The following is a 17708-nucleotide window of genomic DNA, read 5'->3' as shown; positions in this document are numbered from 1 at the left end:
AATTTACAATGTTCATGAGACAACTACAGTAGTCCAAAATATCAAAAATACTACTCCAATATCTTAAAATGTAAAGTTGAATTTACGGTTATAAGTGTGGTTCTACATGGATCATGGTTCTAGTTATCATCCACCGACTTCAAACTATTGCGGTTCGGGTTTTTCTATTTTTAGAAAACTAAACCGAACCATGAATTCTTGTTTCGGTTCTGGAACGAAAACCAAAAAATGGTTTCGGTTTCTTATTTTCAGAGGCGGTTCACAGTTCCAAGAGAACCGTGACCAGGTCTACAGTACCGATCCACCAGCTACTCAGCTACAAAATCCACTTCTGTAGGCATGATAAATCATATGTTTGACATGTAAGAAACGGGGAAAGGGGGAAATTAAATTTCAAATTCGGGAACAAATATGACAACACTTGCAAAAACCATGACAACAATCTTATATATGCTGAGATGCTAAATTACTGTAACATCTTGCAATGACCATAAGATTACGGGATAAACAATACCAGAGTTCTACACCAGACCCGATGTTCCATTACACACGCCAAATGCAAAGTGCACCGATTGAGATTCTCCAGAAGAAAGGTCTGGAGATGTGTTTATTTTAAAGAGAACTTCTCTAAAAAGAAAATTTTACAGGATTTAAAGCAATCATGATCAGTGCTGCTTACATTATTCCAAAAGACTGTATAATCATTCCTTCAAAACAATTAATAAAAAATTCGCACACAACCCCGTTTTCATGTTCTAAGATAGATATGTTTTAAGGGGTTAGACGCTCAAGTTTCTTGATGTTCTGGATTTGCATTCCTGGATTCAGTCCTTTTGGGCAAGCTTTAGCACAATTCAAAATGGTATGGCATCGATACAGCTTGAACTCATCATTTACAGCATCAAGTCGCTCCGTAGTATATTCATCACGACTATCCATTATCCATCTGTATCAAACACAGGAAATCGGAGTTTAGCAAAAAAAAAAAAATATCAGCATCTTTAACTATCTCAACAAACAACAGATTTAGTGTAGTCAACACCCCAATATGGCTACTTCTCATATATATACATACAAACAATAAAGTGACTATTCTGGAAAAAGCCGATCCTGAACACAATTAAATCATCCAATGTTTTACCCAAGCCAATCATTTTATCAATCAAAAATCAATAGAAAGTTAATCCAAGCCCAGCAATGACAAGCATAATAGCAACACTAGAGGAGTCCCACAAAATGAAAATCAACCAAATTTAGCCCTTCTAAAGCATGGAGTTTAGACACAGCAACCATCATTTTCATCTCAACCACGGCAGGCAGTCTCACAGACAGAAAATCAACCAAATTTAGCCCTTTTAAAGCATTGAATTTTGAACCACCATCTCATTTACAACCGCAGCGGGCAGTTCCAGGCAACTTCCAGCAAACCATAAATCTAGGCTATATGTACTTCATCAGTAATCTGTTTTCAATACCGAAAGACTACACCTTTCTCACAGAAGGATTGAATAACTCTTGCATGATCAACTATATTCTTAATATACTATTAAAGAGTGTTTAAATATATTCCAATAACACTAGTTAAAAGATCACAGAATATAAAGCAAACACGGAAGAATTTCATCCAGCAAAATCAATCTCATATCAAATAACAAAATTTACAAGTAAATGCTTACTAATACCACATTAATTCTGAGTCTACCTCTTGATAGAAGACAAATTCAGCAAATTTCATCTCAAGTAAACATCAACACCAAGAAAATGATACCTATTCGCGTGCAGGAGAGCAGCAGGGCCCAAGTAAGTTTCCGGGTTCCACCAGTAACTGGGGCATGATGTGCTACAGCACGCACACAGAATACACTCATACATCCCATCAAGCTTCTTCCTGTCAGCCTTGCTCTGCAGAATCTCCTTCCCCGGAGTCTCCGGTGGGTTCTTCCGCTTCAACCATGGCTCAATCGACTTATACTGATTATAAAAATTCGTCATATCCACTACCAGATCCTTAATCACGAACATATGCGGCAACGGCGTGATCATGCTGGGGCCGCCGGACGAGATCTTGGTCAAACAAGCGAGGCCATTTCGGCCGTCGATGTTCATCGAACACGACCCACAAATCCCCTCGCGGCAGGAGCGGCGGAAAGTTAGGGTTGGATCGATTTCGTTCTTTATCTTGATTAAGGCGTCAAGAATCATAGGCCCGCACTCCTTGAGATCAATTTCGTAGTTTTGGAGCTCCGGCTTCTGGAGAGAGTCCGGGTTCCATCGGTAGATTTGGAAGGTCTTGGGGTTGCTGGCGGCCTTCCTCGGTTGAGCCTCGGCCTCCGAGGCATGGGCACGGAAAAGGGTGGCTCCGGCCGCCGGTGAGATTGGCGGAACCCTAGATATAGCTCGCCGGAGCAATTGAGCCGCCATGGATGAGATTCGGAATAGCTCAGAAGGCGTGTGTTGGCCGAGTGGAGGAAAATGTTAAAAGCTGGAATTTGGATAGACAATTTTGTTAAGTCACGCTAACTCCAAAATTAATTCTGATACAATTTTCAACCATTATCTTTTTTTAAAAAAAAAAAAATATTCAAAAGCATTCTCAAATAAACAAAAATGAAATCCAATGGAAAAATCTTGGGGTTTTTTTTTTAAAATAAATAATAAAAAAAATTTGAAAACTTTGAAAAAAAATTGTCTCTTAAATCTAAGTTTTTAATTAGAACTTTTAAATAATATAAATTTCCACAATTTTTTTTATATTAAAGTTAATACAAATGATTTATCGAGAAATCAAAGCATCACGGGCTATAAAATTACCAAGATGAGTTGATGACTAATTAATATAAGAATTAACATGCTAATGAGATTCCTTTGTCAAAGCGTGAACAAGCTCGTCAACTAATCAACTAACAAAACCAACAAAAAATAAAGATTTTTGTTGCAAAATAAACCGAGAATCCTTCGCTAAGAAACCAAATTCAGACTCCTCGTTCATCGAAGAGTTGACGGTACATAACTGGTTATTCATTTGGCTAAATTTCAATCCACGTGTTCATTTTAGACTCATGCTTTCCCCACGAGCCTTCAATTATCATTAAAATTTCGTTCGAGATCTTTGACCACCATTCTAAAATCCACGCTTCAGGTTTAAGAGAGAGAAGCTGCATATTACATTACACTTCCAAAAAAATGTCAATTATTAAAACTATTGATTTGAAAAACTAAAAAAAAAAATATATTAATAAAATGTTTAAATTTTCGTTTTTTTTAATATTCTGTTATGTTATAAATATTATTTAGTTGAAAAACCCAAAAAATCTACGACCACGCCAGAGGCGTATTTAGTTTTTTTTTTTTTGGGCTAGATGTATAAATTATAAAAACCCAAAAACTTGAAAGATCTAAAACTTTCATTTCAAAATATAATAATATAATCAAAACAAGCATAAAAAATAACAATCAACAAAATAAAAAGAAATACCGTTTTAGTGTTTGGCAATTTGGGATTTCAAAACGGGATTGGTATTTGGTGGGATTTCATAGAATTTCAATTAGTTAATTGAAATCTTGACAAAGTTGGTCGGATTTCACGGGATTTCACGGGATTTGAGTTTATAAAGCAATAAAATTATTTTTAATAATAAATTCATATACTTTACTTATAAATTATAATTTTTTTTATAATTATTTATAAAATATCATTTATCCAAAATTTATACTATCAAATTCCAAAATATATTTTAACTTTTTGTCAAACACAAAACGGAATTTCAATTCCATGGATTTTAAAATTCAAATCCAAATCCAATTTCAAATTCTATTTTTTAGACATCCAAACACACTGCTTGCATATTTTTTGGTATATATTCATGAAAATTAGAATCAAACTAAAGAATTTTAAATAAAAATTACTTACTACCTAAATGAGAATAGCTAACATTAAAAATATTATTAAATTAAATATTTTAGAACACCCAAACTCACGAAACAACTATGCCACTAAACTATGACAGTGACAAAGATTAAAGCACAAAAACAAAAGCTTAACAAAATTATCCAAAAATTATGTCACAAATGAATTATACAAACAGAAAAGTAATAAAAAATAACCTAGCTTTGAAGAAATATATTGGTTGTAGGATTTAAGAGGTTTTAAATTTGACGAAAGAACATTTAAAAAATAAAAATATAAACAAAAGCAAAAGAGGATAACAAAAATGAGTAGACAAATTGTAAGAAATGAAATTTGTACCTTCACGCCTATTTATTTTTTTAAAAAAAACTTTGTGGGCTTAATTAATAATTGGATCAAAATACAAATATATTAAAATTTTAAGCTTGGGGGCTTGCTGAGCTTAAGCCGAATCAAGCCCCTACTAATGGTACGCCCCTGGACCACGCAATAGAAATAAAAATGTAAATGGAATATTGAAGGAAAAAGCGAAATAATTTGAGAGGGTGCATTCACAAAGCGGGTTTATTATTAAGATAGTGTTTGAGAGAGCTTCTAAGAAGTAATTCGTAGCTTTTTCTTAACAAAATTTAACAAAATTTCAAAATTTTGTTAAGGAAAAGCTGAGAAGGGATTCCTAAAAACTCTCTCAAATAATAATTAGTGTTTGAGAGAGTTTTTAGGAATCACTTCTCAACTTTTTTTTAACAAAATGGATGAGCAAAATTCTAGATAAATCAAAATAATCCATTGAAGTGAAATAGTTTGAGATTTTTGTTCAATTAATTAGAAAATTCAGTTTCTATCTATCTTCTATATTATTAAAAGTTTGTATACCGAAAGAAACTGGTATTTGTTACTGCAATACCTAGACTCATAGGCAAAGCTGCAACCAGTGATTAATTTGGTGTTTTCTAATTGAAACGTTTTTCAAGATCAAAAAAAATTGAAGCATAGATAGTAGCTATTTTTAATATTTTATTTCATATCAATTTTTGTCTCCAAAATACCTTACCCCATAAATATCATAATTATTTTTTAATAAAATAAATAATAATAAATTAATAATAAAAAAACGTAATATTAAATATAAATTGCTCAAATCTTATTATATTTCATATAAAAGTTTGTTATGCACAAATATAAAACTATATTTTAGATAAAAATTTAATTTATGTACACGCATCATATGAATATATATGTTTACTAGTATATATAAATGAGTTTCAAGTTCTTTATATGGTGCTGATATATTCAATAAGTATTAGGTTGGATTTCAGATCAAAAAATTTTACCCTAATTTTAATTGATAGTTGGATCAAAATGTGTAGGATTGAGCACTAATCATTTTATCAAAAGATAACTTGTGGTAACAATGCAACTTAAATTTTTTAAATTGCTTAATATAGCTCAAGTATCAAGATTCGATTGTTCTTCTAGTAAAGACAATTATTATTTCCTAACAATCTCTTTCCCTATAATTGTAATTCATATAAAAAGGAAAAAAAAAAAGTAACTTTGTCTCTGATTCTAACAACCAGAAGGAGTGATTTTCGTTTTAATAGAAGTTATAGTTCATGTTAACAATATAAGTCAAATTTTTTAGCTTGGTTCAGTTTTGATCAAAATGACAAACTTTTAGTTTGGTTCAGTTTAGATTTTTTTTTTTTTTAAAAAAAAGGGTTAATTATATACACTATTCTTGTTAAAATCATAGATTGTTGAAAATTTCCTATGACAATTAACTCTCATGCTTTCAAATTTTAATCCCACACCCCTGAAAATACGTAAGAACAAAGGTATGTGCGTTCAAGATTTGTAAACACTGAGAGTTAATATGCATGTAATTTTTTGCATTAAGAGTTTTAGCAATATCAGATTTTACAAGACTAGTGCACAAAATTAATGAAAAAATTAGTAAGTTTTTTTTATTTCTCCTTTGTTGAAATATGTCACACGTCGTTTAGATAGAGTTCCTGAAAGTTCGCTATATAGACAAGGAAAATCTTTACCTCTTGAACTAGCTTCTAGGGTGGAGTTAGGTTCAAGTCCATTTTTTAACATGGTATCAGAGTTCAGGCCTACCGTTATGTATTGCACCATCCATAATTGGGATGCGCATAGTTGAGTCACCCGTTAATATTCCACACTCCAGATTGAGCTAGCTTTTGGGTGAGTTAAGTCTAAATCCATTTATTATCATCCTTTATGCAATTATCAATTCATTCTTTTTTCCAAAATTTGATTATATCGATAAACAAATCAATCGAGTTCACAACCCCATCAATTACACATAGAGAATTACAGTTTATATTTTGATTGAGTTTATATATGACGAAGTTTATCAAAAAAAAAAAAAAGATAATGTCTAGAGATTAGAATTTAATGCTCTCAATAATATGGTATGAAATATATTTTATAAAAAAGGAATTATGTCTATCATGACTTTGAAATTTCGTTCTTAATTATTTTTTATTAGTTATTGCATAAATCTATTATATTACCAAGAGTTGAACTCTTTTTTATGAATAATATAATATATATTTTGTTTTTGTAAGTTGTGTCAAAACTGAATAAAAAATTATTGATGGGTGTATATTTGTAATGCCCCAAATTTATCTTAATTGAGTTTATTTGAGATAATCGGATATTTTAGAATTCGAGGGCTGTATTGATTTTGATCAGGGACTATTTTGCAATTTTTGAAATTTCAAGGGCAAAAATGCAATTTGAGCTATTTGACTAAGTCATATATCTAGATGGATGACTAAGCCTCTTCAATTATTTCTTCTCCTTCTACAACCGTGCGCCCTCCATTGAAGAACAAAAACGCCATCTTCAAGCTTTTAGATTTCTATTTATGTTCGATCCGTCCGTTAGAAATTAAATCCGAAGGTGCTTTTACGATCACAACATCAAGGGCTCTGTTCTATAGTAAGTATTTCTTTGATCAGCTATACTTCATTTTTGGGATGTTGTTGGAATCGAATTATTTTTGTATAGGTTGTGTTTGAGCTAGCATATATCGTTTATTTGAAGTCGGATCAGAAAAAGAGCGTCGTTCGAAATTGTTATGAATTTATTGGTGTTTTTTTTTTAAAAATGGGGTTTGATATTTGGATGATTTGAGTCGATTTGGTTGAGATGGTGGTTATATTGAGTTGTATGGGATGATATGTTGATGCTTGTGATTTTTGGTTGATCGAAATGTAGTCGTTATGCCGCTGGTTTGAGTTTTGGTTATCGGTTGAATTGAATTGTTGAACCGTGTTTTGATTGGAATTCGAATGTCGATATTGATCTGTATTGCTTCATTTCAGATTGGCTCGAGAGTTGTTGAACTTCGAGGTAGCAGAAGTTGGATTGATAGAGAGTTGAAGCCGGTATAGTATCAAATTCTTTATTGACGATTGAATCGAATTCGAATAAGTTTTTATATGGATTATCGTTTGTTTATCCAGATTTGGAGCATTTGAATCTTCGAGAAAGGTAAAAGTCGACATCGAATCGAATAAGGTCGAATACTCGAGTTCAGATTGAATCTCGAGTCCCTAAATCACATACTTGCATGTTGTTTGAATGATTTGAACTAATTGGTTATGGTTGAATGATTTTTTTTATGCACATGCATTCATATTGAGCCAAATATTGAGTTTTTTTGAATTAGACGTTTTGGGGACTATATTGAAGTGGCCTTGGTTTTTGAATTTCTCTAAGATCTAGAATGCTTCTTATAGTTGCTTCAAAGTCTAGGGGATTGAGTTATACGACATCCACCTCAAATGGGAGTGTTGGTGTGTTGGTTGTTATAACATGTCCTCGGGATCCCAATCGAGTAACCAAATGACCGAATTACCTATTGATTATCCGATTAGATAATCTCGAGTTTTGAAATCATGCATTCATTTTACTTTCATCATTGAATATGTGGACGTTATCATATATCATGATTTGATATGTTTAATTGATATTGCATGTTGTATCTTTTACTGGAAATATTATTCTCATCGGATTATCCGGCTGTTGTCTTGTCTTTGTGTGTGTGCTTGGCAACAGGTGGGGTAGGACCGAGTCAAAGGCAGCATGGCTAGGGGTTGAGTTGATAGAAGTAAGGACTTGGTGTTTTATAAGTCGAGTTGTGTATTCGAACTTATTATGTATTTTAGGTTATAAACTAAGAACCGAAGAATGTTTATTTTGTCGAGTACTTAAATAACTCTAGAACTGCATGTATGGTGTTGGGATGATTTTATTTTAATGCATTTTGAGTTGGTTTTGAATTGGATTGGAAAAGAGAGTAGTTTCTGGTGTTTTTTTTTTTTTTTTTAAGATGCAGGGGTGCGCGCCCGAGTGGTAGTTTTAACCGCCCGAGCGCAGCCCCTTGTGTAAAGGCAGTAGGCAAAAATTTTTGCAGCGCCCGAGCTGCAATTTTGGGCAGCCCGAGCGGTGGCTGTTTTGAGCGAGGCAGTACACTCTGATTTTTGGTCGCGCCCGAGCGGTAAATTTTAACCGCCCGAGCGCAACCCCCTTTAATTTTTTTTTTTTTTGGGTTTTCTGCCTTGTTTTTTTGTTGAGTATTAAATGCATTATTCTTGATTAGATGTTTGGAACCGAGGTTCTCACATTAAGTGGTATCAGAGAGTTAAGATCTTGGATTGAAATTAGAATTAGGGGTGTTCATATTTCTGATAAAACCGAAAAAATCGAAAATCCAAACCTAAAAAATCAAAGACCAAAGCGAACCGAAAACCATATTTTTTAATTCGAATATAAATATTAAAATTGAAGTTTATTTGGTTCGTTTTGGATTATATATGTCAAAACCGAACCGACCGAAAAAACAAAAATTTAATTAAATTAATAATTTTATTTATATTTTTTATTTATATTATATATGTTATGAGATGATATTTAGTGAATGAATAATCATTTTGAATAAATTTTAGTTGATTATTGTTTATTTAATACATTGTTTTTGTTTATGTAATTTATAGTTGATTAGTTGATTAGTTGATTGTTGTTGCAATATATGACCGAATCAGAATAACCGAATCAAAATTTATTTTATTTTTTGAAAATATTATAAGACTGTGGTTTAATGTTTATTCTTTTATTCTTTGTTATTTTTTGTTTCTTCAATATATGACTATAATTTTAATTTGTGTGTTGGGGTATTGAAATTATATGTTGGATGGAATTTATGTTTTTTTTATTATTTTATGTATTATTAATGATAAAACCGACCAAAACGAACCGTATAAACCAGTCTATTATAGTACAAAAACTGAACCGAACCGAATTAGAATGGTTTGAATTCGGATTACATTTTTTTATAAACCAAAAACCGGAAAACCGAACCAAAATTATAAAAATTAAAACCGAACCGACCATTGAACACCCCTAGCGAGCAGGGTAGATCGAGTTCGCTTGAATTGTTTTCTCACATGCGATTGAGTTATTTAAGTTGAATATTTAAATTTCATGCGAACATGCTTTATTATTTGAGGAATTAATTAAATTACATGATTACGTGATTTAAATTATAAAGCATGAATTACGTGAGATATAAACTGTATTTGATTTCCGACTTGTATCCGAGTTCTTTGGAGGTCGTATGAGATACCAAACAGGGTTTTTTGGACACCGAATTGTTGATATTGAGATATCTTGTGTCCTAACCCTTTGATTATCAGATGGGTCCGAGAAGAATTATTAACAGGAATCAGCCAGCTGTTACTCCTCCGAATGAGAATTCACCTGCAGTAACTCCTCCGAACGAACAGGGCAGTAATGTCACGAATCAAATGGATGCCACAGCTACTCCGATGGAAACCTTACTGAAGAGGTTCCAATATTTCAAACCCCGACTTTGAAGGGTACAGAAAGTCCAGTGGACTGTGAGAGCTGGTTGGACGATATAGATAAGCTTTTTGATTCTCTCGATTATTCTGATGACCGCCGAACCAGGTTGGTCATTCATCAGCTGCAGGGTGTTGCTAAAAACTGGTGGATCATGACCTAGAGAGCCATTGAAAATCGAGGTACAACTATTAACTGGAACCTTGTCAAAACTGAGTTCTATAAGAGGTTTTTCCCAGTTTCTTACAGAAAGTATAAGGTTGCCGAATTTGCGAATCTGAAACATGGAAACTTGAATATCGAGGAGTATGTTACCAAGTTCGACAGCTTACTGAGGTTTGCACCGCACATTTCCGACAACGAAGATACAAAAGCTGACCAATTCATTAACGGTTTGAATCCTGATATCTCTGTGTTGGTAAAAACTGGGAGACCAGATAACTTTGCAGATGCTATGAATCAGGCCATGGGGGCTGAGGCAGGTTTGATGAGACAGAGAGGGAATCAGTTTGTACCTCAGCAGCAGCATAGACAGTTTCAGGCACAACCGTTTCAATACCAAAACCAACCACAGAGATCTAAGGGTGGTAGCAGTGGAGGCAATAGGAAGGAGTACGTCAGTCCGAAGTGGAAACAGTTCAAGAAGCCAGGGAGCAGTTTTTCGAGTTCCAGTGGCTTGAAGAAATTCGGTTCAGGATGAAGTTTTGGTTATTGCGGAATGTCTTGCAGCAAGTGTGGAGGTCGCCACCTCAGTGATCAATGCCGTGGAATTTTTGGGAGCTGCAACATCTGTCAGCAACCTGGACACTTTGCCAGAGTTTGTCCTCAGCGTGGTTTTGAAAAGTCCTAAAGATAAGATGATAATCTAATCTATGTTTTATAAATTGAATGAACAGAAATGCATTACCAACGTAAAATAATGAAAAAATTCATGCATGTAGGCTCCAAGATTAATCAGGCCATTTCTGGTGTTTCATTGTCCTGCATCATAAAGCACTGATAATTCATAGGACCAATTTGAGTAAGTAATATTGGCTAAAGATTCTTGATTTTTCTTCACGCATACACTTTCAAAGTCCCTTTTTCAAGGAATGAATTATGGGTCATCGATCGTCGTCCAACCAAATTGGATTGTGTTTTGCACCATTTGAATGATAGCAGGATTTATTTCAAAATGATTCGCTGCTATGGTTGGACTAATGATGCTTGGTCTGGCATCCTACATGGATGGTAAGGCGCTATCCATCATTGATCTGTAGACAGGTGGTGAATTATTCTCAGCATTTCCATCTAAACGTAGTCGTTCTTTGTCCGCCATTGCTTCTTGTTGTAGCCTTCTTCTCCTGCGAAAAGTTCTTTCAATTTCTGGATCAAAAGGTACAAGTTCCTAATCACGTGAATTTTTCATGCACTGCCGGAGTATCCTGCAGTCCACAGACGAAAATAGTGATTAAAATTGGAGTAGAGAAAATTAAACAAAACACATCAAAGTAATCAATAGTCCCCGGCAACGACGCCAAAAACTTGATCGAGCAATTTACAACACTTATAATCAATATAAATATCTCTCAATTATGCTCAAAATTATTTCAAGTACACGAATCAAGTTATAGTAAAGTGTACTGAGTACGAGTATCGTCCTTGGGGATTATGTCACAATAATTCAGTTATTTTGTTCCTCTACCCAAAGTAACTAAAATTTGATGGATGATTATAATAAAATTATAAACTAATGAATTCAACTTAAAGCACTTGAATTAAAATAAATAACCACATCAAATTTTAGAATAGAAAAATATAATATAAGAATATTTTGTTGGAATCTCGGTTCACCTTCCCCCTAATTGAACTGGATGATTGACATTTACTTTTATACACATAAATTCGACAGGAATTCCTGATATATCGACACTCTCTATCAAGTTTATGTCAATCTAATTCAAGTTAATGAAACAATTAAATCTCTTTAATTATTTATCATTACTGATTGCTTTGCGTTCTTTAAATTCTTACAACTTTCAACCTAGTGGTCTATGGTTATCAACATGTACTAAATATCATATCTCTATGCATATTTTAAGTCCATGGATTGTGTCATTCATCCTAATCATGAATTTATCTCTCCATAACAATTCACAACCTACGAATCTATTCTAAAGTTAGCTACTCCTTAACATAGAATAATAAACCATGACAAAATCAAATAATAGTATAAAGTAAACTCAATTCGTCCAACAAATTCAATCACACAAACGTGTTTCGGGGTTCGGATCCCCTAAATTCCAAAAAAGAAAGTTTAGCTCCTACAATCCATAATAATATTAATCTAACAAAGTTTCTCAACATAAAAATCTAAAAGTTGAAAGATGAAAAACACAAAACGAGATGAAGAAAACCTCCAATCTTCAGTAGCCGCCTCTTCATTATCTGTCGTCAATCCAACCCTTAAAAATGTTTGAAATTTCTCTATTTATACTGCCCTCAGAATCCTTTCCATGTAAAACACCAGAAATTAAAATTTCCAAAATTAAGCGAGAGCGCCCGAGCGGTAGAATTTGGCAGCTCGGGCGCTGAAAATTCCGCTTCCTCATTGCCACTGTTTCTCGAGGCCGCGCTCGAGCGGTAATAATTACCGCTCGGGCGCACCCCTCTCTGATTTTTTTTTCTTTTCTTTGATGCTGCGCCCGAGCTGCATTATTCAACGGCTCGGGCGCACCCTGTTGCTTTCATACTTTTCTTGTTTTCTTTCCACATCACCAAAAGTGCAAGAGGAGTGAACAATATGCATGTGAAAACATTAAATGCAAATAAACTCACTTTAACACAAACAAAATAGAGCGAAACAAACACATCGACATCATGCAATAACAACACGTAAAATTGACTCATGTCAGCGAGTATACTAGGTCAAGTAATAGTAAAGTGGACAGAGAGTCCAAATATCGATCCCACAGAGACTGTAGTCAATTATCAAGATTTAATTATTTTATTTAATCTAGAAAAAAATAATAAAAAGGGGCGATGAATTAAATAAAAAAATTAATTACTAAAATAAAATAAGAATTAAAATATAAGAAGAATAAACTCAATGAAATAAAGACAACCAAGACACACGCAGGTACCGAACAAATTATGCAAACACGTAGCAAATCTAGGATCCATATTTAATCTTAAATCAAGGAGAATTCTCCTAATTTATTTAACAGTCTATTTTTAGAACAGTTAAATCTATTCAAATATTGACGGATTAATCTTTCATAATTCAAATCAAATTCAAATGCATTGTGAATTATGAGAATTCAGTTTTTACCTAAAACCGCATACTGAAACCGAATAATATTTCTAGTCAGTTTAACCATATGTCAATTATTGAAGTGATCAAAATCAATTCCTTTTCTGTTGACTCAGAATCAATTAACAAGCAAACAAAAAATTGATCAGATTATTCACAAAAAATATATATATCCAAAAAACAATAATTTGAAGAAAAATCTAAAAATCCCAAATCAATATTCAAATATTCGACATAAAATTGTTCGGCCCAATCTCGCTGTCCTGGTTGAAAGGAACTACTCAATAATTGAAAACAATAATTCAAAAATAAAAAATAAGAAGAAAGGAAGAAAAAACCTCCGCCTAACCGCCTCCTTCTGTTTTGCTGCGTGAATCCCCCATTTGATGATAAAAAACCTATTTATATGCCCCAAATCTTCAAAAGATTTCATCCTTCGCGACCAAGAATGAAACGACCCTAACTCTCTAATTATAAATAAATATGCGGAAATTTTTTTTTATTACTTACTAAATAAAAATATATACATACATGCCCATACATATATGAACAGAATAAATAGATTTAAAAATAAATAAGTTAAATAAAAATGCAACCTTTAATAAATTAAATATCTGAGTCAAACATTTAATAAAATACTGTCATAAGCAAAATAAATAAAGTTTACATGCACTGAAAATTGTTAAATAAAATGAGTAATACTTTCAACCACTGGAAATAAATAAAATGTATAATATGCTAAAATGTTCGAAACATGCAAAACAGACTCAGACGTCTATCATGGTCACGGGGTCACTGCATGTCTGCTCATATGTCCTCGCCGCCGGTGGATACTACGTCATCCTCTACGTACTCACCTGCAACATATCAATGTAGTGAGCCTAGAGGCCCAACATGCTAACATAACAAGGTTTAAAATAATTTAATTCACTTTAATACTAATACATAACATATACATGAATGAGCATGCTTAAAACATATCATGACATAACATAACTTAAATTAAACTTAAATATCATAATCATACATAATACATAAACATTGTTGAGCAAATTATTTTCTAACATCGCATGGTTGTATCCATAGTGTAACTTAAATCATACATTAAATACTGATCAGCGTGGAAACCAACGTACGTGGCGGTGACGAATCACCTCTTAAATTGGCAGTAAACTGCCCTTCAATAGTTCACATATGGGGATGAATCCCCCTCAAATTGTCACACTACTTCAACTTCCAACATAAAATATTTTCTTTTGCTCAACCTTAAACATTAAATCATGCATAAAAATTATTTCATGAATGCATGTACTTAAATAAAAATATGTGTCCTTCATATATATTTAATTTAATTTCATATTATCATATAAATATAAAAATAACTTTCATGCATAAAAATAAAAATAATTAAATATATATTCAGGACACATGCAATTTCTCATGGGTTGTACTGGACTGCTGGCCCTAAACTCTCAAGCCCATTACTTAAATCTGGCCCAATAACACTGAGACTGGCCCAATAACTTCCATGGGCCCCAAGGCCCATAAAAATTAATGGACTCACTTAATTAATTTAATTAAGCCCAATAATAATTAAATTTAACCCGAATAATTAAATGGAACCCAAATCATTTTATTTCTAATTAATTGGCCCAAAAACCAATTAAATCATAAAATACTTTAAAATTAAAAAGACTCGAGCCCGGCCCACCTAACCCAGACCCGGACCAACTTAACCCGACCCAAAACACTACTGACCCAACCCGGACCACTCAGACCCGGCCCAGACCACGAATCCAGCCCAACCCGTGACCCCCTCCCTTGCTTCCTCTCGGCCGCGAGCAGCAGGCCTTCTTGGCCTGCTGCCGGCCAGCTCCGGCCGCCCCTGGCCGGAGCCCCGCCGCCCAGACGTAGCCCACGTCTGGGCGGTCCAGACCTGGCCCTAGCCCTGACCCCATGCACCTCCTAAACCAAGCCCGAACCCCACTTCCCTCGAAGCCTAACTGCGCATCCATGGAGGCCGATCTGAACATTGTGGTTTCCTGGGCTCGTTTGGCTCAAACCACTCGAGCCACTCGAGTCCAGGCCACTCACACACACCCTCTGAACACCTACCAGCAGTCGTACAAGGCATGGAGGAAGAAAAACGTGAGCATGATGGAAGGAATACATGAACAAAGTGCATATCAATCAAAAGCAAACATTTTTCTGAAAATTTCTTGGAACAATCTGATGTCTACACATTCACACATATAATCCCTAATATGGCACGAAAAAAAAAGAAAGAATCATGCCTTGCACCGAAGTTTGATCGAAAATATGATACGTGATGCGTATACGATGTCCGGGACGAACAGATCTTTAAACCAAGCCAAAAACTTCAAGGTTTCGGGTATGGAGGCTGCTATAATCTATGGGAACGTGAAGATGGTGATGGAGAAAGGTTGGAGGCGGCTAAGGGAGAGGGAGACGTGAGTTTAGGGTAGATAGGATAGATTTTTGGTTAATTAGAATTTAATTAGGATAATAACTTATTTAGGAAGATAATATACCCTAAAACAAATATTTAAAAACCCCTAATAATAATAATAATCTGATGGGAAAGCTAAATCCCGAAATATTAAAATAGGGAATTTTTTAAAATTTAATAAAAGTTATTAAAATGACTTATTTTGGCTAAAAATAAACTCCTAAATAAATATATAATTAAATACTAAAATTTTCTTGACAAAATACCTTAAAATTTTATTTTAAGGCTCATAAACTCATAAAATATTTTTGGCTAAGAATTTTGGTATCTCGTCCGTCCACGGTCCCGTCTACGCAATCAAAACAATTAAATTTTCATAAATCATGAAAATCACTAATTATGGGTTAAATGCTTAAAATAACTTAAAACATGCACAAATAATTCACAATAATTTAACCCATAATCTAAAATTTTAAATAAATAAATTTCCTAATTATGCATGCGAATTTACGTATTTAAAAATATCGATTGTTACAATTCTCCACCCCTTAAATTGGATTTCGTCCTCGAAATTAAAGTACTTACCCGAACAACTCCGGGTAGCGAGTCCTCATATCTGCCTCGGTCTCCCAAGTAGATTCCTCCTCCGAGTGATTCAGCCACTGGACTCTGACCATCGGTATGACACGCGTCCTAAGCCTCCGCTCCTCCCTAGCCAAGATCCGTATAGGCCTCTCCTCAAATTCTAACTCCGGTGTCAACTGAAGAGGCTCAAAATCCAACACATGTGACGGGTTCGAGATGTATCTCCGAAGCATGGATACATGGAATACATTGTGCACTGCCGCTAGCCCTGGTGGTAGAGCTAAACGGTAGGCCAACGTGTCAACTCTCTCCAAGATCTCGAATGGCCCTATATATCTCGGATTAAGCTTGCCTCTCCGGCCAAATCGCACTACTCCCTTCATAGGTGACACCTTCAGGAATACGTGATCACCTACAGCGAACTCCAAATCTCGTCGTCGAGTATCTGCATAACTCTTCTGACGACTCTGAGCAGTCCTCATGCGATCCCGAATCTGTGTCACAATATCAGCTGTCTGCTGCACAATCTCAGGTCCAAGTAAAATCCTCTCACCGACCTCATCCCAATGCACAGGAGATCTGCACCTCCTCCCGTACAATGCTGCATAAGGAGCCATACCTATAGACAACTGAAAACTGTTGTTATAGGTAAACTCCACTAATGGCAGTCTAGTCTCCCACGAGCCCTGAAAGTCAATGACACAAGCTCTCAGTAGATCCTCGAGAACCTGGATCACTCTCTCAGACTGACCATCTGTCTGGGGATGGAACGTTGTACTGAACAAAAGTCTAGTCCCCAATGCAGTGTACAAACTCCTCCAAAACGCAGACGTAAATCTCGGATCTCTGTCTGATACTATCGACACTAGTATGCCATGCAGTCTAACAATCTCCTTGATGTAAAGCTCTGCATACTGTGTCAACGAGTAAGTAGTCCTCACCGGTAAGAAATGAGCTGACTTGGTGAGTCTATCCACGATCACCCAAATAGCTGTGCAACCTCTGATACTCCTCGGTAAGCCAACTTCAAAGTCCATCGTAATATTCTCCCATTTCCATTCCGGAATAGGAAGAGGTCTAAGAAGTCCTGCTGGACGCTGATGCTCTGCCTTGACCTGCTGACAAGTCAAGCACTCTGACACAACTCTCCCGATGTCTCTCTTCATCCCGGGCCACCAATACAATAACTGCAAATCTCGATACATCTTCGTACTTCTGGGGTGAATGGAGTAAGGAGATGTGTGAGCCTCTGCTAAGATCTCAGCTCTCAACTGACCGACGTTCGGTACCCACATCCTACCACGGTACTGAACAATGCCATCCACAACTATATACAGAAGATTACCCTTGGCCTCATCTCTCTGTCTCCATCGCTGCAACTCCTCATCAGTGGACTGTCCATCCTTGATCTGATCTCGCAGAACTGGCTGCACCGTCAACACTGACAAGCTCGGTGCATGACCACTCGAGTAAAACTCCAAATCAAACCTCCGAATCTCGCTCTGCAGTGGTAACTGCACTGTCAAACATGATACCACCGACGACTTCCGACTCAA

General features: G+C 35.0%; 1 protein-coding gene across 1 annotated transcript; it reads right to left on the bottom strand.

The window, feature by feature from the left end:
* Positions 1-472: 472 nt before the first annotated feature.
* On the bottom strand, positions 473-2515 carry LOC140890787 (succinate dehydrogenase [ubiquinone] iron-sulfur subunit 2, mitochondrial-like). Its single transcript, XM_073298837.1, has 2 exons — positions 1769-2515; positions 473-946 (listed from the first exon to the last, which is right to left on the bottom strand). Exons 1-2 carry the CDS (start codon positions 2419-2421, stop codon positions 772-774), a joined length of 828 nt encoding a protein of 275 aa, XP_073154938.1. The 5' UTR covers positions 2422-2515; the 3' UTR covers positions 473-771.
* Between the last annotated feature and the right edge of the window lie 15193 nt (positions 2516-17708).

This window comes from Henckelia pumila, chromosome 3 (genome assembly GCF_033568475.1).
Source record: "Henckelia pumila isolate YLH828 chromosome 3, ASM3356847v2, whole genome shotgun sequence".
NCBI classification, from domain to species: Eukaryota; Viridiplantae; Streptophyta; class Magnoliopsida; order Lamiales; family Gesneriaceae; genus Henckelia; species Henckelia pumila.
This window is presented reverse-complemented; position numbering and strand designations above follow the sequence as displayed.